Genomic DNA, 20,986 nt, shown 5'->3' with positions numbered 1-20,986 from the left:
GCAACGTTATCCTGGAAAAAGATTTTTCTAATGGGGCCAGAGAGATAGTACAGCAGATAGGGTGCTTGCCTTGCACGCAACTGACCTAGGTTTGAGCCCTGGCTCCACATATGGTCCCTCGTCTCATCAGGAGGGGTCCCTGTGCAGTTAGGAGTAAGCCCTGAGCGTGGGGTGGCCTCCCGTAAAGGGCCAGGTTGTTAGGTGGAAAAGCCAATAGTCAGAACAGATTTTGTCTTTCATTAGGATTTTAAATCTCTGCATAAGTACTAATATTCTAGAAGACTACTTCCACCACCAACCCTAGCTAGACAAAATTGCTAAAGAAAAGTTGCTTGTAGGGCGGAGGGGCAGCTAGAGAGAGAGTACAGCCAAGTGCCTGCTTTGCACGTGGTGTACCAGGTTCAATTCACACACAGCCCCAAGCATTGCCACTCGTGATCCCTAAGCCCTGAGTCCTGCTGTATGGGGCAAACCACTCTATCCCTCCCCCTCCCCCGCCCAAAGTTAGTCTTCAACTGACTTCCAAAGCATCCGTGTGTTCCTAAAAGCCAGACAACTTTGACAACTACCCCAAGCCTCCCTGACCCCCATGTGGGGTGGGTTCACTGACTGCAACAGTGCATGGAACTCGGAGTTAGGCCTGGCCTGTCTGCCAAGGAACTCTGCCCGCAGCAGAAGATGCTGTAGGCTGGGGGAACGGAGCCTTCCCGAGTCCTGAGAAGCTGTTTAGACTACACTGTTAATAACCGAAACAGCACTTTAAAGAACAACAGCAACTCATTTCATAAATGCGATCAGCATTTTCCACTGAAGGAGACAGTGCTGTATGGCTATTTATAGCAGGGAAACCATTTGGAATTGTCTAGAAACTTATCTACGTGGGAAAAGGTATGTGCAGCAGAAAGTACTTTTAAGAAAGAAAAGAGTTATTCTACTATTTTTTATAATCAAAAACATTCTGAGAAAAACTCAGAGACTTCAAGAGAAGTAAAACTCAAGAATGAATACTGTAGTACAAAATTATGGCCAAAAATACTGTATTTTTAACCAGCAAGATCATTGGGGTATTATTATACAACAATAGATTTTTTTTTTTGCAAAACTAGTTCCCATCCCCCAAACAATAGACAATACATGCATTTGAATGACATTTTAAGAACAGTAAATATGATTCTTTTAAATACTGCAAGTTAAAAATGTTTTCTGACAAAACTCCCTAAGTACATTGGTCTAATAAGGGTTTCCAACAGGATGACAGGTGAGGAATCCGGCAAAAGCTGCATTTATAAGTTCTTTGAGGAAAAAAATTCCACCCAAACCATGTTTCAGTTCAAGTGACCTACAAAGTTACATAGTAATTTTCCATTTTATTTCCCCCTAAATTTTAAAATATTCTACTCAAGAACACCTTCCTCCCTGTTATTATATATATGTATATGTATACATATATATATATATGTAAAACCCCCCTTCTACCACGACTAATATGTCAGAATTCCTTTATGCAAGACAGATCCAATTTTACCCAATAGTCATTTTTATAACCTACATGTTATTTACTATTGGGTTGGAACCATATGGGGACACACACAATCAATGCGGGCATAGTGAAGGAAACCAATAGTTGAGCACCTACTATGTGCCAGGTGAACAGGTAATTTCAGAGGCATGAGTGTTATTGAAAGGGCGCTAGCAATTGGGTAGACAGCAGGAAATGTGATGCTACTCAGTGAGAAAAACAAACAAGTTTAGACTCTGGACTACATTTCTACTAAACAGCAGGTGTCTTGGCTCTGAAAATCTCTAGCTAATCATATACAGCTAAGTCATTTCTTTCCCTAATTTGATGGAACCAAATGAAATCCCAAAGACATAGTTACCAGGAGAGATCTATTTACGCTACATATGCTGGAAATATGTAGAGACATATAGTATCACTAGTTTTAATTGTGTGTGTGTGTGTGTGTGTGTGTGTGTTGAACCAAAGAGACATCTTTGGAAGAAAACAATGGATACCGAGCACACCTTATTTGTATCAGTTGAGATGTTGTCAATGACCAATTAAGTGGTTTGAAACCCTTATTTAATTTTAAGAAGAGCAGCAATATACATTACAATATTTGGGTACACTTTATTTTTATATGGGTTAACATTCTACTATATTTCATTCGTTCTTTTTGAGAAACTGAAAACAAAGGGAAATTAAAGGATAATTTGAAGGCTGTTTCCAACCAATTTCTGAGTCTTGCAGTATCTCATTATGCAGCCCTTTCTTCCCATTATTTATTTATTTTTTGCAAATAAGTCACTTTGACCCAAATCTAGCATAAATAGCTTTTCATCAAATCCTAACTTAAGACAACTAAATTTACAATCATGTGGCAGTAGAAATGTTAAAATTACAGTTCGTACACCTTGACAATCAAAATAGTCTGAAGTACAAAAAGTAAACTGCCCTTTAGCTGAATTACCTTTTTTTTTTTTTAAAACATTAGGCCTGCTAGTTATAATATACACACAAAAAAGACAAGTTTCAGGTGTTCTTCAAATACCTCTATTGATGTCAGCTGATAGAACACAACAGCTGTGCATGCCTACGACCCCCCTCCCTCACCTCTCAGGACATTTAACAGAGCTCTCTCTATGAAAATGTCAACAAAACAAAAAACCAAAACTGTGAGGGGCTTCATTTCCCTTAGAGTGGGTGAGTGATTTCCCTTTGTTTCAGAGATGAGGCACAAACTTCTGAATTTAAGCTCTGTAAGGCATAGTACAAACCCCCAATTTTACAAATAAGGAATTCTCTGTGCGTGGGTTCAGACTGCCGCATCCTGAGCCAGGGGAGATGGTCTGTAAACTGGCACACTGCAATGGATTTTGGGAGGGAGAGTGCAATGGGTGGTCGCTCACCTTGGTATGCTGAAGATGCGTCTGTGTCTTGTGGTTTTCCTTTTTGTGTTTGAATAGGTATGCCCAAGTCACCATGAAACTTGCCACCGGCCTCCATCACCTAAAGCATTAATAATCTGAGCCCGGTAGCACACACGCTTCTAACATTTGCAATCACAAGAGAATAGAAAGCGTGAGTAAACTCTGTTTTTATACAAAACAGAAAAGAATCCCTTCCCACCCCTCGCCCCTTCAGTAAAACCCCGAAGAAACAAAAAAGAAAATCCTTTCGCTTCGATTGACTAGTGTGGATACAATTAGGGTTCTAGGCCTCACTGCAGCTAGGGTGATCAATTTTTTCCATTCTCTAGAGAAGGGATCTTGTCATGCACCCTACAAGGAGCAGAGAAGCCACACACCTCAATTCTGCATAGCAATTTCTCCCCAGCTTCAGAAAGACAAATAAAACAATCTTTCCCTGTTAACTCGGCTTCCTTGAGCTCTGAGATCAGGTTTTAATCAACTACATCTACTATAGCTTTATTAAATAGAATATCTTGATTCCCTAAAACTGTAACACTTATGAGCTTGTAATGAGGTTATCTCTATACACACTGTAGACCTTCAAATTTTGCTTCCCCCCCCACCCGCCCCCGCTGCACCAAATTTCAGATTGCCCTTCCAGGCATGCAGTGGTCTCTAGCTGTGAAAATATTTCCTTAGTGGATCACCATAGCTTCGAAAACTGCCTTTCTAAAAAAGGCCACCAGAGAGGGAATACTAAACTGCATTTGCCAAATAAGAATATGAATTGTATAAAAGCTCATATTCCAATCCTAGGTCAAATGGCAAAAGTTCTACAAAGTTGGTTTCCATGTTTGTATAAAAGCTCCAACTGATTGTATGTATTTTACTATGAAATTACCTTTGGGTCTTATAATCAGTATACCTCTACTCAGGAATGTGCAAATGATTTTATACAGCACAATGCTAGTACCGCTCTGTACGTTAGTACGGTTTTGTTGTTTTTTTTTTTCTTCTTCTCTAAATGGAAAAAAAAATCCCTAGTCAGAAATAAACTGACAAATTTACATTCTCCTCTCTTAAAAAAGTAAATAAAATAACATTATTCAAAATGTGAATTAGCTATGAGACATACAATACAATTACATAGATACATTATCAATACAGCACATTCAATCTGCCCAAAAATTAATGATTACAAAGCCAGTATGGATGCGGCAATACCAAGAGAGAGATGTATGTACAATGATTAGAGCATTCATAACTGCACTATGCCTGCTGGCTGTCTGTTTCTTAAATTACAGGTGCTTTCTTAGTAAGAAGAAAAACAAATTTGTGTAGCTCGAGACTGGGAGAGTAAGAATGAGAACATTCCATTACTGCTAAGTAATTCTGGTTCCTATCTAATAAGCCATTAATTTTCTCTCTCATTTATTGTTCCAAAAGAGTGATTCAGATGGAAGTTTAGACTCATGCCAGACAGTGCTTAAAAATGAGACCGTCATTCTAACTTCCCAGCCGTTCTGAATCAGTCCTGACCTGTTAAATCACATTTCGCCTCAAACTGAAGCGATTTATTAAATCAGGCTGCTTGACAGAAGTCCATCAATACACGTGCTATGATTTTTTTTTAACATCTGTTGAAAAATTGCACGTAAATAATTCCAAACATCTCTCTTAGCAGGTTCAGTGACATAAATACATGTTTTATAGAAAGAACACTGAGAGGTTACTCTGAAGTTCACAAATCCTCCTTGAGTTCAACTTAACCAGTTTTCAGGGTCAGGAGATTCCAAAGGTGGTGAACCAGCTGTAACCAGAGTTTTACAAATGAAAGGCATCAGAATACTATGAGGCAATGTTCCTGTCAGACCTAAATGACCTTACAGCACAGAGAAAAAGCGTAGAACTGGCTTCAGATGAAGAGTGATAAGCATATTTCATGTTATATGACCTGGGACTGCCATTTGGACACTTGACATGGAACATGGACACAAAACAATGTGCTCTGAAGGGCAAAGAGAAGAACAGACCATGATAATCAAATCTACGGTCACCAACTGTTTGGCAATTGGCATTTTCAGGTTCATTCTCAGCCAATGATTTTAGGCTTCACAGTCTAACTCTCTCATTGTAAGATACTGGCTTTTAACTTGTGATTTTTAAAAATATTTTTATGTCTTTCATTTTGTAACAAAAAGCCAGTTTTGGCAATAATACCCATGATAAGTCATTTTTAAAAATTGTGGCCTAAACACTAAGAAAAATCGGGAGGAAAAATTGAACTGTGGGGGAAAATGAATCACCTATGAAGAGAGAATGGGTAGCAGCCATTGGAATAATGTAGTGTCTTTTGGCATAATTTTTGGCATCTGTAATTGAAAGAAGAGACGGTGAGAAAAAGAACAAGAAGAAAGGAAGGGAGGGAGGACAATGGCACATGGCATTTCAAAATAAAGGACCCCCAGGTCTTGGCCCGCTCTACTGACTTCAAACTCATTTCTCTGAGCAACTAAGTTATGGCTGAAAGTCGAAATTCCAAAGAAATGACACATAACCATTAGATGGACATTTAATTGTGCCAACCCCAAGGGAGGCAAGACAGTAGACTGACATATTCTAGAAAAATTGGGTGTTCATTCAGACCAATACATGGAAAACACTAATATGAATACTTAAGACTTTTTGTCAAGAAGTAGAGACGGATAAATCAAGCTGATGACAATGGCTTAGATCAAATGATCTTCTCTTGAATGTGTCATTCGAGAGAAAAACTTGACCGAGAACTAGGGGAAGAGGCCCTTGTATTCTGGAAAAAAATCTGAAGGACGGGTAGAGGTCAGGTAAAAGGGTAATCAGCTTTGCTCCGCTCAATCAGAGAGAGAGAGAGAGAGAGAGAGAGAGACAGAGAGACAGAGAGACAGAGAGACAGAGAGACAGAGAGAGAAACAATTTTTATCTTTGTGAGTGCATGAGAGTTTAAAATACATTTGAGTCTCAAGGTTTTGTTTCCCCCCCAAGACAGAGAGAGAGAGAGAAAGAGAGAGAGAGAGAGAGAGAGAGAGAGAGAGAGAGAGAGAGAGAGAGAGAGAGAGAGAAAGAGAGGAAATGTGCTGGGATCTGTACTTCAGCTCCTGTTTTTCCTCTGAGTTTAAATAAAATCATAATATTTACTACAAACTCTGCAGAGGCGCTCGCAGAGTTCAGGACGGCAATAAATTAGTATTATGCAAACTGTTTTCCACAGAACCGCAGCCCCTGTGCCCAGCTTCCATGGCGCCGCGGGGCAGCGCGAGGAGGCACAGTCACACCAGGTTGTACTCCTTCAGGTTCAGCTGCAGGATGGTGTCCTTCACGGCCGCAAAGACAAAGCGGATATTCTCGGTGTCGGTGGCGCACGTGAAGTGGGAGTAGATGATCTTGTCGCTGTCTGGGTTCAGGTCCACGAACATCTTCAGGATGAACTCCCGGGCGGCCTGGGCATCTCTCTGGGGTCCTGTGGGCCAAAGGGAGAAGAAGGCTCCTTGGTCAGGGGGTCTGTTCATCCACTGGCACCACCTGGGGTTTCCGGGTCAAGTCTCTAGGGGTGCCCTGATGGGGGGCACCCTCATCGCCTGACATGGTCCTGGGGCTTCGCTTTTCTGCATGTGTCGCTGCCAGCCATTTACCCCCCCACGAAATGTGACTCTGTGAAGCCGGCAGGGGGCTTGATGACCAGATCAGTCCCCTCCCCGCCAACTCTTTGGGGTGACAGAGGTAAGTAAGCGCTGGTTCTTAGAGGAGCAATGGCCGGGAGGCATTTCTGCTGGACATAATTTGGCTGTCCCGAGCTGACAGTGCTGGCTCCCCCTAACTGGACACGACAGAGGCTGAGGGGCACCCCTGGGAGACCTGAACAGCGGTCGCTGTGACTCTCTCTGGAGGCACTTTCCCTACAACAGGACTGTCTGGTACTCACTGTACCAGGCATCACGCTAAAATGCTGCCCCCCGCCCCCGCCCCCAGTCCCACACTGCAGTTCACAGGGCACCTCTCGAGAATGGCTGGAGCTAAGAGAAACTGAGCACTCTGCTTGCGTTTCTGCAAAGAGTGAGGACCAGGGCTCTGAAGCTGGGCAGACTCCAGAGCAGAAGCTCTGGACCAGTGTTCTCTCTCCAGAGAGAGCAGTGGGGATGGTCACACAGCGGGAGAGGAAAGGAGGATAACCGACCGCGCGATCCAGAACTGGTGTTTTGTGCAGGAGGCATAGCACTGACTTACCGTCATACTCTGGGAAGTAGTCAACGAGGTGGGAATACATGATTTTCTCTTCTAGAAGATCTTTCTTGTTTAAGAACAGAATGACAGAGGAGTTCTGGAACCAGGGATACGTGATAATTGTTCTAAAGAGTGCCTTGCTTTCCTCCATGCGATTCTGGAAATTTAAAAAAAATAAAAAAACGAGGCGTGAAATACAGGCTCACTCAAACTGTGAATTGAGTTCATCTTGCAAGTCCAATTCAACTTATGCACCCGCTGTCTGGAGCCTTGGGCTAGGGTCAAAGCCCCTAGAAAAGTCTGTGTGCAAATATTTCAAGACACACACGAGCCATTTCTATTCCCCAAGCTCCTCGTAACAAGCAGAAGGTGAAGCAGAAGCACGTGCTGAAGTAATTTTAAAGTTAAGAAAAATTAAAACGTAGGGAATCATGATGCATTGGACAAAAAGTTTTAAGTTCCAGCCAGCATTTATTCACGATCAAATACTAAAGAATCAAAAGCCAGGCTTAACTGGGGTATTTCTTAAGCTGTGTGTATTTGGGAAAGTATTATAGACCATAAACTTCCTATTTATTGGAGTTTATACTTTCTTTGGTTTCTTTTAGTCTTCATACAGAATTGGGGAGACTAGTATATGAAACGCCCACCTCCAGCACTTATGAAGGTTCTCAGCCTGAAACTATACCTTCACGCCAGCTTTGATAACAGACAACTTCCATCAATTCTCAAGGAAATCTGCTTGTTAAGACAGGGATCCAGGCTACTTATTTCCGAGTCAAACCACTCTTAAAAAGTCTACCATTTTCGGGCTGGAGCAATGGCATAGCGAGTAGGGCGTTTGCCTTGCACATGGCCGACCCAGGTTTGATTCCCAGCATCCCATATGGTCCCCTGAGCACCGCCAGGAGTAATTCCTGAGTGCAGAGCCAGGAGCAACCCCTGTGCATTGCTGGGTGTGACTCAAAATGCCAAAAAAAAAAAAAATTACCATTTTCCGGCAGAAGATCCAGAAAACCTTCTGGTTTCCCCCATGCCTCTTCACCAGCCTGTCCTCTCAGAGGCCTCGAGATCATTCCCAGCTCTGACAAGACACGCCAGCCTGTCCGGGGAGCCCGCCTTTCTGCAAGACCCTCCCTAGCTGGACACCCCGAGGCCGTGGGCCAGGTGGTTGCTGTGGAAAATGACTCACCTTGTCCTTCCCCAGGTCCTTCCTAAGCCTCACTGAGGCCTTTGTCACTGGGTGCTGGCTACTGAGCTGCTAGGGGCCCCTCAGCACCAGCGGGCGGCATTGGGGTTGACACTGTGGCCATGTACCTACCAGTCATGAGCTTGAAGTCACCAAGCCACTTCCCCAGCTCTTCTCCCCACGCATGACAAGCATCAATCCCCACCACCCGTCACCCCTGTCCTGCTCACTGCATGGCCAAGGTCAGGACCTTGCTCATGCCACAGCCATCTTCTGGGCCCCCTTACTCCTTTCCTGGGCGCCTTCAGTTATAGGGGTTATAACTGACTGAGCTTTGGGTAAGGACTGAAGCCCCCACCTCCCCCCAACACACGATGGGTTCCGTGAGTCCCAGAACTTGCACGTGGAGCTGTGGGGCAGTAAACCTTGCTTTCATAAAGACTACAGATAAGCAATCATGGGCTTCCCATGTGAGGTTGCACGTGGCCAACCCAAGTTCAATTCCTGGCACCCCATATGATCCTCTGAGCTCCACCAAGAGTGATCCTTGAGGTCAGAGTTAGGAGTAAGCCCTGAGCAGAGCCAGGTGTGGTCCCAAAACTGAACTAAAAAACAATGGTGTGTGTAGGAGGGACCCAAAACCCAATTCTGCATGCCTGACTTTAACTTCTTGCTCAAACACACTGGAACTTGGTCTATGGAATTTTAGATCACATCATCCAATAGATACCTATGGTATGTTTACATACACTGAGCTTTGCTTCCGTTTCTAACTAGCTAAAATAGTTCCCTTTGATCGACTCGGATGTACAAAGAGGAGAGACCATATAATGTGTAAGGGAGAACAGCAAGATTTGGGGGCCAACCTAGGAACACTGTGCTCAGATTTTTGTCTTCCTGTACGATTTTTCCTTTTGCCTCTTAGAAGAGGGACAAAGCCAAGCCCAAGTCTCTGGAAACCCTGCCTGCTATTGTAAATTCTCTCCAAGAACTGCAGCTGGAGTGACAGCACAGTGGGGAGGGCATTTGCCTTGCATGTGACCGACCCGGGTTCAATTCCCAGCATCCCATATGGTCCCCCGAGCACCGCCAAGAGTAATTCCTGAGTGCAGAGCCAGGAGTAACCCCTGAGCATCGCCGGGTGTGATCCAAAAAGCAAGAAAAAAAAAAAAAGAACTGTAGCTCACCAAGGATGATTTTCTGGATTCTGAATAGGCCTCGCCCTGGTCTCTGGTAAGTGGGTGTCTCCGATCGAGGTGTAGAGGCCCACTTTTCAGAGAGAGCTTCCTTAACCCTGGCCGGGCCAACCTTAGCCAGGTCTTTGACATTCACACTATGCAGACAACTTCATAGACAGTGAACTACGGATGAGGCTCGGGATCAAGGGACATTTATCTTGCTGTATCCCAGCCTCTTCTCTGCAAATGATCGGCACAATTCTGAAAAAAATATATCCTCTATTTATATATGCCTCTTACTTGCTATCATTGCCAGCAGTGACTCTTAAGGCCTGGAGGCAAGAGACACTGAGAAATGACATTGGGCAGTTTCGGATTTTATAGGCTGGGAACTTCAGAACTGAAGGAAAGCGAAGGCCCTAATAAGAGTGGAAAGAACTGGAAAAGAACCCAAAGGTTAGTCCGTCACTGGTGAGAGGGTGGGAGTCGCTGTTTTACTCCCAGGGAGCTATTTTTACTCTGGCCGTCTAGGGGGTGGGAGGCTGGATGGCTGGCACCCCGCTCTGCACCAGGACGACTGCCCGCTCCCTCAGGCTGTGAAAGGCCTTCCCAGGGACTCCCCAGGGCAGGGTAGGTTTCCCGCTGAGGTGCCTGAGAGAAAGTGGCCAGGGGTGGGGAAAGGGCAGAGCGGGGGTGCTCTGGCCTCAGAGAAGGCGTCTGAGACAGCCCTGAGGCGCATTCCAGACTGGGCTGGCACTGGAGTGTCAGACAGCGTCCGCAGGCGGTCAGGAGGGGACAGAGCCCCGTGCTCTGTTCAGACAGGCCTGCCCAAGCCGGCTCCCCCGCCGGGAGTGCTCATATCGGCTTGGCCCAGAAATGCCTTTTTAAAAATTAATTCATCGATTTTATCAAGTAGTTCACAATATCTGATTCCATTTAATATCCGAACACCAATCCCACCACCAGTACACCTTCCCACCGCCATATTTTGGATGTTTCCATCCCGAACCCCAACCCCTGCACCAAAGCAGAACCGAAATAATTTATTTTGTATTGTTTGTTATGAAAAAATGCAAAAAATACTCCAAAAGAGTTTCTTTAGGGGAAACAGGCTGCACGACAACTCATACCTTAGCCACCCGTACTCCAAGAGCACCGCGCCACATCTGATGGGGTTTAAAGTAGGAGGCTACCAACCTGAGAGGGAGATATTATTTTTCACAGATAGACACACATATATATGGATATATATAAGCACACAGGCTCAACCTTTAACAACACATCAGTGATCTATAGAAGGGCTTACTGGCCCCATGTACCACGAGTTGCACTGACTGTGGCCAGGGCTTCTGGGTCCGGGTGAAGCATGGGAAGCAAAGAATGAAGGCTCATCAAGGAGCGGCAACCTGGTGGGCCACCGACAAACCCGGAGCGTGGCCCCGGGCCTGCTCCCAGCACAGCAGGTGCGGGCCCTGTGGAACTGCTTCTCCAGGCTTCCGTGCATCTGAAGCCATGGGGAGCTCACCAGGTCTGGATTCTGGAGGCCGGGAGGGTGCACAGGGGTGACGGTGCTGACACAGCCCACATCACTGTGGAGGACCCTGCCACGGAGCCACCAGCTCAGCAGTCACATGCTGTGGGGGTGGCCTCCAGGCTGGAGAACAGCACCCCCAAACCGGTGTAATCAAACATTAGGGAGTCCCACTGAAGGCAACATGTGGGGTGTATCCTGGTAGCCCCCAGAGAGGCTGAGCTGCAGACTCAAGGTACACATTGCTTGTTTTTGTTTTCTGGTCACAGGTGGCAATGCTCAGGGGACCACATGGGACACTGGGGATTGGACCCCAGCTGGTCACATGCAAGGCAAACGCCCTCCTCACTGGGCTATCGCTCCAACTCCTTTGAGCACACTTGGAACTGGAAGGAGCCAGAGGCTTGCTGGCTCACTGCAGCCCACCAGGAAGTGGATCCACCATCCCAACCTGTGGCTGGTGATGCTGCCACACTGCCGTCACAGACTGGCCCCGTGTGCCTGCCCTGGCCCCGGCCTGCTCATCCCAGGGTGCCAGGGGCCGGCACTGCCAGACTGTGAGGATGGGGCGATACTGGGGAGATCCGGGGGAAAGCACACATGCTTCACGTGTGCTCAAAGGAGAGGTTGGATGGTGGGTGAGAACAGAGAGTTAGGTCACAGCAGACGGAGCGATCACAGAGAGCAAGGGAGAGAAATCCATGAAAATCCTGTGTGAAACAGTTGGCCAAAGATTCTGATCTCTGTGCTGGGGCATCAAGAAGAGAATTCTCAACAAAGACACAGACCAGGGAGCAGACAGTACTAATCCAGGGCGACCCTGGGCCTGGGGTTAGTACTGACAGGCCTAGGTGGGGCAAGAAGAACGGAGTGGAAGGGGCAGGAGAGCTGTGGGGTACACAACTGCACAGCAGGACCAGCAACACCAACACAACTGCAACTGTGTTATCCAAATGACACCACGGTTCTCTAAGGGATCCAGTAATTCCACTTTTTGGCATCTACATCAAGGCCCGAAAGCTGTTCAGAAAAGCCATCTGCACCCCGATGTGCATCACAGCACAACAGTCCACGTCTGGAAACAGCCCGAGCGTCCGGGAGTGAACTGTGGTGCAAATACACACTGGAGGCCGACTCGTCTGTGTGGAAGGACAGAGTCAGGAAGTATGCATGCTCAGGAAGTATGCTCTCCTCACCATTCAGTGACACGCCATCAGTTTACAGCGGTCACCTGAGCGAGAGACCCCGGCTGCGTTGTCCACCCCGGGTGGACAAGGACACAGAATGATCTCTCATACACGAGATACACAGAAGCACAGCAGGGGAATCTCAGATGCCCAATGGGAACAGATCCTGACCCCTGGTCTCCAGCAGGACCTCAGCACAGAGGGACAGGAGAGGAGCAGGGCTGGGGGAGGGGCAGAGGGCAGCAGTGGGGAAGTGGAAACTCTAGCAGGGTGTGGGGGGATGACTCTGCAGGAACCCTCCCATCAGTATCACTGTACACTGCAGTGCCTATAATAACATTACAAAAATTGTTTTAAAATACAATACAGAAAAAAAAGCAAAACACTCCCGCCTTATTCGAATCCTCTGGACTGGCACAGTCCAAATCCGGAATAAGCCCCATGAAGAGCTCAAGTCCTCTGCCACCACCCAGAGAGCCTGCTGGGCTTAGCAGTCATGGTGCCAGCTTATCGGGCAAGTCCCAGTGCTGTGCCAGTGCCAGCCCAGGGCACTCAGGGAAGCTGGCATGAACAGACCAAGAGGCTGCTGCTTCCTCTCTGAGCCACATACAAACCCCACTGAGAAAGGCGAGACCGGGGAACCATGACTCCCGCCCCCAGCTGGAGGCCAGCTCTGCCATGCTCTGAGCTGGCCAGTTTCCCTCTGGCCTCAACGGACACACACTTTGCCAACACTGCCACGGAGAGTCTGGCGTCTCTGCAAGCTGTGGGTCTGACCCTCCTGTCAGATTGGCACTTCCCTGGGCAAAAGCCAGCCCTGAGCCGAGACTGAGGCTCCATTGCTGCGCCTTCTGCCACCTGCCACCATCCCCACAATCACTGATGGTCCATCTTACAAAATTCACTGTTCTCTCAGCATTTAGACATGGCCCTGATTTTTTTTTTTCTCAGAAAAGTCACTCACCTGCCAGCCTCTTTCTGCTGATACTTTCCTCTTCTAAAATTTTTGGCTTTCACAACACCCCAAAGGAGAGAAAGTGTAAAAGGGAATGCGCCTGCCACAGAGGCGGAAGGTGGGGGGGTGGGAGGAATACTGGGAATATTGGTGGTGGCGAAAGGGCACGGGTGGAAGGATGGGTGCTCAATTGCTGTATGACTGAAACATAATTGTGAATCTATAACTCTACCTCACAGTGATTCATTAATTTAAAAAATAATGTAGGGGCCAGAGCAACAGTACAGTGGGTAGGCCATTTGCCTTGCATTAAGCTGACCTACTTCAATTCTCAGCACCCTGTATGGTCCCTGAGCCCTCTAGGAGTGATCCCTGACTGCAGAGCCAAAAAAAAAAAAATGTGGTTCTGTTTTGGAGGGACTGGAGCGATAGCACAGTGGGTAGGGTGTTTGCCTTGCACACTGACCTAGCAAGCTACCGAGAGTATCCCGCCCACACGGCAGAGCCTGGCAAGCTACCTGTGGTGTATTTGATATGCCGAAAACAGTAACAACAAGTCTCACAATGGAGATGTTACTGGTGCCCACTTGAGCAAATTGATAATCAATGGGACGACAGTGATACAGCACTGTGTTTTGCAGCCACACTGAGTGGTGCTCAGGGCTGATTCCTGGCTTTGTGCTCAGGGTTAGCCCTTGTGGGGCTTGGGGGTCACTTCTTTGTGGTGCCAAGAATTGAACTGGGGTCTTCTGTGTGCAAGGTAAGTGCCTGACCTCTGTACTATGCCTCCAGCCTGATATTTCCTCTTATCAATACTTCGGTAAACCATGTTGACTGATCCCCTTAGCCCCAGAGATCTAGGCAGATCTGCGGTCCTTACTGCAGAACTGGGTGCTCAAGGCATCAGCTCAGCAGCGAGGGCCCTCGGCCGCTCTCAACCCCATGTGCCCTCCTGACATTCAGTCCTGCTGGGGTACTCAGGATGGAGGGCCCCCAAATTCTTCCACAGATTCTCTGTGGGCGGCTTTGTAGAGCCACACAGGGCCAGGTATACCCTCATCATTCAGTGACACATCATCACTGTTCACAGCTGTCACCTGAGGCGAGAGACCCCAGAGAGCCACTGGACAAACTGGCATAAGCTGTTTGGAGTCAGAGTGGATTCTGAGAGTTGACTTTGGCAGCAGAGCCCCCAAGGTGTGTGTATGGGGTCGGGGCGGAGTGATAGCACAGCAGGGCGGGTGTCTGCCTTGCATGTGGCCAACCCAGGTTTGATCCTTGGCACCCCACTTGGCTCACAGAGCACCGCCAGGAGCTATTCCTGCGTGCAGAGTCAGGAGTAAGCCCTGAGCATTGCTGTTGCCAGGTGTGGGCCCCAAACCCAAAATACAACAGCAAAATTCCCCCCAAAACCAACATATCTGAACCATGAGCTGGCCAAGGCACTGTGCTTCCAGAGCCTTAACCAGGATGCCAGATCCCCCTCAACTGTGGGGTGCACGGAGCATGAGCACAGGAGCACTTCCGTGCAGTTGGTACACAAAATGGAAGACAACCGTTTGCCGCTTGCATTACCAAAACCTTGACTTGAGGCTCAGTTGCTGAAACTCTGCTGCACATTCTGAGCAGGGCTCACGTGCAGGAGTCACGGGACTCTGCACACTAGCTGTGGTGAGAAACGTGCAGCCAAGGTGCCCGACACCGGCCCCCATTTACCTCAGCACCGTTTCTACTTCTGGAATTTATCAAGAATGGAGAGAGTCAGACACAGGATTTGGGGTGGGTCGAACCCGGCTGGCCACATGCAAGGCAAGAGTCCTCCCTGCTGCATCACTGCTCCAGCCCCTCAATTACTTTATTTAAGATCATTTTGAAGGGAGCAAGTTGGATTGATTTTTAATAATGATCTTGATGAATGTAAAGTTGAAATCCAAACAATAACTCATCACTAATCAAACACTGAACATTTGGAAACATTACCACTTCCAGCCCGGATATGCATTTATTCCATAAATGTTGCCAATGGGAGTAAGTAAATGCAACCATTTGAAAAGATGACACCTTATTTTAAAAAAAAATGAAGTTCAGACTTCTGCTCATTTCTTTCCTCAACTGTTTTCGGAAAATGCTTGACATGTATGTGTGTGTGTGTGTGTGTGTGTGCGTGTGTGTGCATGTGCATGTGCATATTTGTGTGCATCTCCCCAACAGGATAACAATTTTCTTCATCTGTCCTAAGATAGCAACAATAGAGAATGCCACCAATTCCCAATCATGGACACTTCGTAATTCCATGGTGACTGAATTTAAAAAAGTTGAAATAACACAACAGAACACAACACACACACACACACATACACCCCCCCCCCCCAACAGAATTCCAAACATATGGATGCCAAACTCCTGCTACAGGGAACAGAGAAGAGGCGGGACCATGAGCTGGAAAATGAATCACAAAGACACGGTTCTGTCCAACTGTGCAACTCTGGGCAGGTGACCCTTGCTTTCCTCATATGCCCATAGGGTCTGGATATGTGAGTAGCCCACAGGAAGCGCGGCTGCCCCAGCAGACAGCAGCTTCCAGGGTTTCAAGGCAAACTCACGGGGCTGGAGTCACCTGATGGTAGAGGAGGCTGAACCACAGCACACAGCGATCCCTCGCACACAGCCAAACTGGGTTCCACCCCCACCACTGCAAATGGTCCTGGAGCCCTGCCAGAGTGATCCCTGAGCACAGAGTCAGAAGGAACCCCCGAGCTTCTCTGGGTGTCCCTGAAAAACCAAATCAATCAATAAAAAGAAAAATCATTATGTTGGAACCTCCCGATAAGGCATCTGCTCGCCCATCTCTCACCAAAGTGTCCAGCTAGTGGGATTCCCTGGACCCACACAACATTAATCTATCCACGATTTCCCACCTAGGTGCCCAGCTGCTTCTGTCACAACCTCAAGTTAGATTAGTGACCGGAAAGGGGTCATGCCTCTTTCCTTTCAGACATGACGTCTCACGGCCACAAGCAATTGCTCTCACCATCCCCACCTTCCAGACTTGCTAGACCACACCGCTAGACCCAAACGTGTTCTCTTATCTGAACTCCCTCTCTCCAGAATAGGAAATTGGGGGGAATGGGGGAAAGCAAGATTTTCCTCAGACTTTGCCCAGTTTTGCTCCTGTCGTGTTTCTTCCAAAGATCTTCCATATGCTAAAGGGGAACAAATATGTTCAAAACCTCCGAAAATGCTCCACGGTCAATCCCACAGCTGGTCGAGAGGATGCTCTGAATGGATGGGGTGCAAAGTGAAGTAAACACAGCCCGGCTTCCTCCCTCCACCCTCACACTGGACAACAGGGACAGAAACGATGAGGTTGGTATTTCCGGACTCGGGCAGGCGGCAACATCATAGTTTCCTTAGTCTTTGCAAATCTTTGCAAGTGGTTATTTGAAATCAAATTTGGCATAATCTCCTGGGCTTGAGGAGTTCCTGAGAGTTTTAATATGGTAATTTCTGTCTCTGTGTCAATGTATTCTACCTGCTCAGGATGTTTAGAGAAGCCAAGGACATATTTGCCTGTTTCAACCAGGTCTAAGTTGCGAAGCAGTGAGCTGATGTCATGCAGACAGACCCCTGCAAAGCAAACGGAGCTGACTTATATTGGACAGGAGACGGGGGAGCACTGAGGGGTGATAAAGGGGTGGCAGACCTGGACACTCAGTCTTGACATCTCAGTTCATATTGATTTTTTTCCCTGCTTCTGAGCTATACCTGGCAGTGCTCAGGGCTTATTTCCGGCAGGCTCAGGGGACCATCTGGGATGCCTCGGATCAAAATCCAGTTCAGCTATGTGCAAAGCCAGTAACCTACATGCTGCACTATTTCTCTGGCCCAGGTCAGTTTATACAGAGAACCACAATAAGAATGAAAGAAAAAAATCATCCATGGAGAGCACCCACCCCTTGACACGGAGGCCCGCTAAAAGCTAGACAGGCCCGGGTTACATCACTTACTGTGTCCTACTATTTTAGTTCTGGCCAAGTAATCAAGTAGTAGTTTCCTTCTAGAGTGTATTTGATCAGCATATTGATCTATTTACAATGACCCTATGCTGCTATTGTGCTAACCGTATGCTTCTGTGTTAAAAGTCAATCCTTACCAAGGATCTTTATGTTTAATTTACACGAATATAAATATCTATATATGAAGATTGTCGGTTTTTTTCTTGTATACATTGGGCCATACCTGGAAGTATAAACTCCTCACTTTCCGAGCAAGGATTCAGTGGTTTTGTGTCTTGAACATTTTTGCCACCAACTTTTAAACTCATTCTCTTCTGCCCACCATTCAGTGTCAACTTACTCAGCTCCCGAGAAATACCACTTCCTGTTCCCTGATCTGCTGTTTCCTGGCCAAAAGCTATCACTCCGTCATTCTGCGCCACCCCTAAAAACACTTGTTCTCTCACAGCCACCTGAGATCCTGTGCATCACTTCCACGGAAGCCCTTCCTCCTCCAGTAGGAATCCAGGCGCCAAGTAATTTCCCTGAGCTGGAACCAGAGGCCTTTTTTCTTTCTTCTGTCTACAAGGACCAGTTCCTTTCTTGTCTAATTTGATAATTTGTTTGTTCTGGAACTAGGGAGGGAAAAAAAAATCCACAAACCTTTAATAGGATTTATATCCAGATACCTGTAAATCTATACGCACAGAGAACAATAGCTCATCTAGTATTCTAACCTGCTGCTAACTCCTGGGGCTCTGGCCCCATTCACACAAAATAGTATTTCTGCAGCAAATGGATGGTGACTCAGTATGCTAGTCATCAAGATAGACTTATCTACAGAATGTGGCTGAGATCTGATGGCTGGGCTCTGATGCTGGCGCCAGGGAACCCACAGCATGTGTCAGGATCTAAGGTACAATGTGTTTGAATGAATATATATTCCCACCACATCTGAAGCCTTTTATGCATACATTGCTCACTTAACACAGACTATTCTGTGTGTTCCTGCTAGATTTTGACAGAATAAGAATACCAGTGAAAAAAAATTTTTGACTTCTTTTTGGGTCATACCCGGCAACATTACTCATGGTTCTGCACTCAGGAATTACTCCTGGCGGGGCTTGGAGGACCATATGGGATGCTCGGGATTGAACCCGGGTGGGCCAGGTATAAGGCAAATGCACTACCCACTGTACTATTGCTCTGACCCCTAACACAAATAAATTTTAACAGGGAAAGAGAGGTTATTTCCAGACACTGGGCCCTCTCCTTCTTTCTGAGGACCACTGATAAGGCACAGTGAGTATTACATGCTGGTCCCAGCACTCAAGACTCCAGCTGTAACCCACTGCTTGGGAATTGTGAAGAGTAAAAGGCAGAAATGGTGGTGATTTTGTCAGTTAAGTGAAACTGGTCATTTTGAAAAGTAGTTGGGTGCCAGCTCCTCCAAGATTGAACGTGTATCCCATCCTCTAAGGAATGCCCTGACTTTCTTTTCTCTGGGTCCAACCTGAACGGAACCAACATCAGCGACCCAAGCCTTAATCAGTTCCCCTAGCTATATTTGTATTCATTCCAGGCATTTAAAATAAAATTCAATGCTTTTTCTCTACTGTAGCATTGGTATGGTGGTGGAATATGTGCACTAGTGAAGGGATGGGTGTTCAAGCATTGTATAACTGAGACTTAAGCCTGAAAGCTTTATAACTTTCCACATGGTGATTCAATAAAATAAATTAAAAAATAAATAAAATATATAAAAAAAGAAGAATCAAAATACAAAATTTGGAGGGAAAGACAAGAAAAATTCCATGGTTTATTGCTTTTCTGATCATTTAAGTTTTCTTGCAGTGTTTGAACTATGTAGTTTGGGGGTTTCTTTCACGTCAGTGCTATGAAGAAGACCTTCCTGAGATTATGGAAAATCACTTTTGTCTCTTTGCTGTTCTAGTTAGAAGTCAAACACTCTAAAGGGCTACTAATTACACTTGGATGGTAGTTAATTCAAGTGAGGACATGTTTTTCAATTTCATTTATCCATGATGTAGTCATGTGGGCCTGTGGTTACTATATTAAACAACAGTTTTAAAAGATTATGATTATCTTGTACATAAAATATAGATCCTGTGTTTTGTTCAATTTTACATCCTAAGATTTTTGTTTAAAATTCTTCTTAGAATTGCTTCAGAAGATCAAACAAGTTTAGCTACATTCCTGGTGTTAAACAGTTTCTTTAAACCATGATAAATTAGCACTTGACTTCACAACTCTGGGTGTAATGATTTTCAGAGTGAACATTTCCTGTCAGCATATCAAAGCTTATAGTGAAGAGCGAAGCTCTTAGCAGACCATAGAACAGCTTCACAGAAGAGCTGAACAAACCGAGCACTCCAGGAACAAGTGTGCGGCATGGCTCAGCTCACGGCGACCTCTCAAGGAGCGTGTTGGACCCTTGCAAAACCTCTGCATCAAATAACACAGCTCACGAACAGGTTCAGTCATAATTTCACAAAACGATTTGGTAACCTGTAGGATAGTCTCTGTATGGGGACTGCTTGCTTATACCAACCAACAAAGATTGTCTAAGCAGTCTGATTATCGATTGGTATAAATTCCTTATAAATCAGCTACTGGCCTTTATTATAACTTTTCTTATTGACTTCTGGGTTATTTGGCATTTTAGGTATTTCAAGGAAATATTCTGGGACATGTATGAGATCAGATTAAACGAGATTCAACAGTTCTATAAGAAAACATTTTATTGTAAAAATCAAATTTCAGTGTCTCAATAGGTCTTTTCCATGAAGTCAAACTGGTTTCTGTGTCCTGCAGCTTGTATGGTTAATGGAGCTGGAGATGGGTCTGATGTAGTTCTCTGCAAACTGTGCCAGAGCTTTGAGCAAAGAGCAGAGTGTATCTGAGTATCTATGATGGCATGTCTGAGAATTCACACTGTGCCTGAGTATTAACGACAGCCTGTCTGAGTACCTGCACTGTCTATCCGAGTATCAATGACAGTGTGCCTGAGTACCAGTAAGATTATGGGTGTCTATACTGTGTGCCTGAGTCTCAGTGACAGTGTGAGCATCTGTACTGTGTGTCTGAGTTTCCGCACTGTGTGCCTGAGTATCCAGACATTGTCTGAGTGTCAGTGGCAGAGTGAGCATCAGTGAGTGTGTCTGAGTATCTGCACTGTGTGTCTGAGGATCAGTGACAGCATGTTTGAGTATCAGTGAAAGCATTTCTGAGCATCCACAGTGTGTCTGAGTATCAGTACTTTCTGCTTCTCTGTCCCCTTTCTGACTGCACGCTGAGGAACAAGCTTGGCTAAACTGCTGAAGACTTCAGATGGAAAGAAACAGAAACAGTACAGGCAACAGACTGAAATGAAACGGAACTGGGCTATACACTGAGTTTGGAAACTGCTTAGTCTGAAAAGGTTCAGGAAGAGCCGACACACCCACAACCCAATCTGAGCAAGTGCTTAGTGTTACTGCCAGGGTTAGCCCAGGGAAAATGAAGTAAGAGGATACGAAGGAAATGAAAACAATTTTGGTAGAGCATTTCTTTCATGAGCCTCAACTTTTTTTTAATGTTAATTTGGTTCACTCCAAAGACATGTAACTTCCTAGTTGCTATCTGCGCTGGGACAAGAATTCGATTTGCCTGTGCTCAGAGAGATCAGGTGCAAAGGTTGCAGAAAGCATCTTCCTGACGTGATGACATGCCCTCAAGTTCTAGTCCTCAAGGCTGTTTGTCAGTCTCTCTCCATTTCTCC

The 20,986-nt window shown here is 46.1% G+C and overlaps 1 protein-coding gene across 1 annotated transcript in view; it reads right to left on the bottom strand.

Annotated features, from left to right (window-relative positions):
* Positions 1-2,111: 2,111 nt before the first annotated feature.
* The window catches only part of LOC101557809 (guanine nucleotide-binding protein G(q) subunit alpha), a 255,180-nt gene continuing 236,305 nt past the window's right edge, over positions 2,112-20,986 (bottom strand). The window contains exons 6-7 of the mRNA XM_055124190.1: positions 7,174-7,327; positions 2,112-6,409 (exon numbers count right to left, since the gene is read on the bottom strand). Of these exons, the coding sequence (XP_054980165.1) occupies positions 6,219-6,409; positions 7,174-7,327 (345 nt within the window). The 3' untranslated portion in view covers positions 2,112-6,218. The remainder of the gene's footprint in view (positions 6,410-7,173; positions 7,328-20,986) is intronic.

This window comes from Sorex araneus, chromosome 1 (genome assembly GCF_027595985.1).
Source record: "Sorex araneus isolate mSorAra2 chromosome 1, mSorAra2.pri, whole genome shotgun sequence".
NCBI lineage: Eukaryota > Metazoa > Chordata > Mammalia > Eulipotyphla > Soricidae > Sorex > Sorex araneus.
This window is presented reverse-complemented; position numbering and strand designations above follow the sequence as displayed.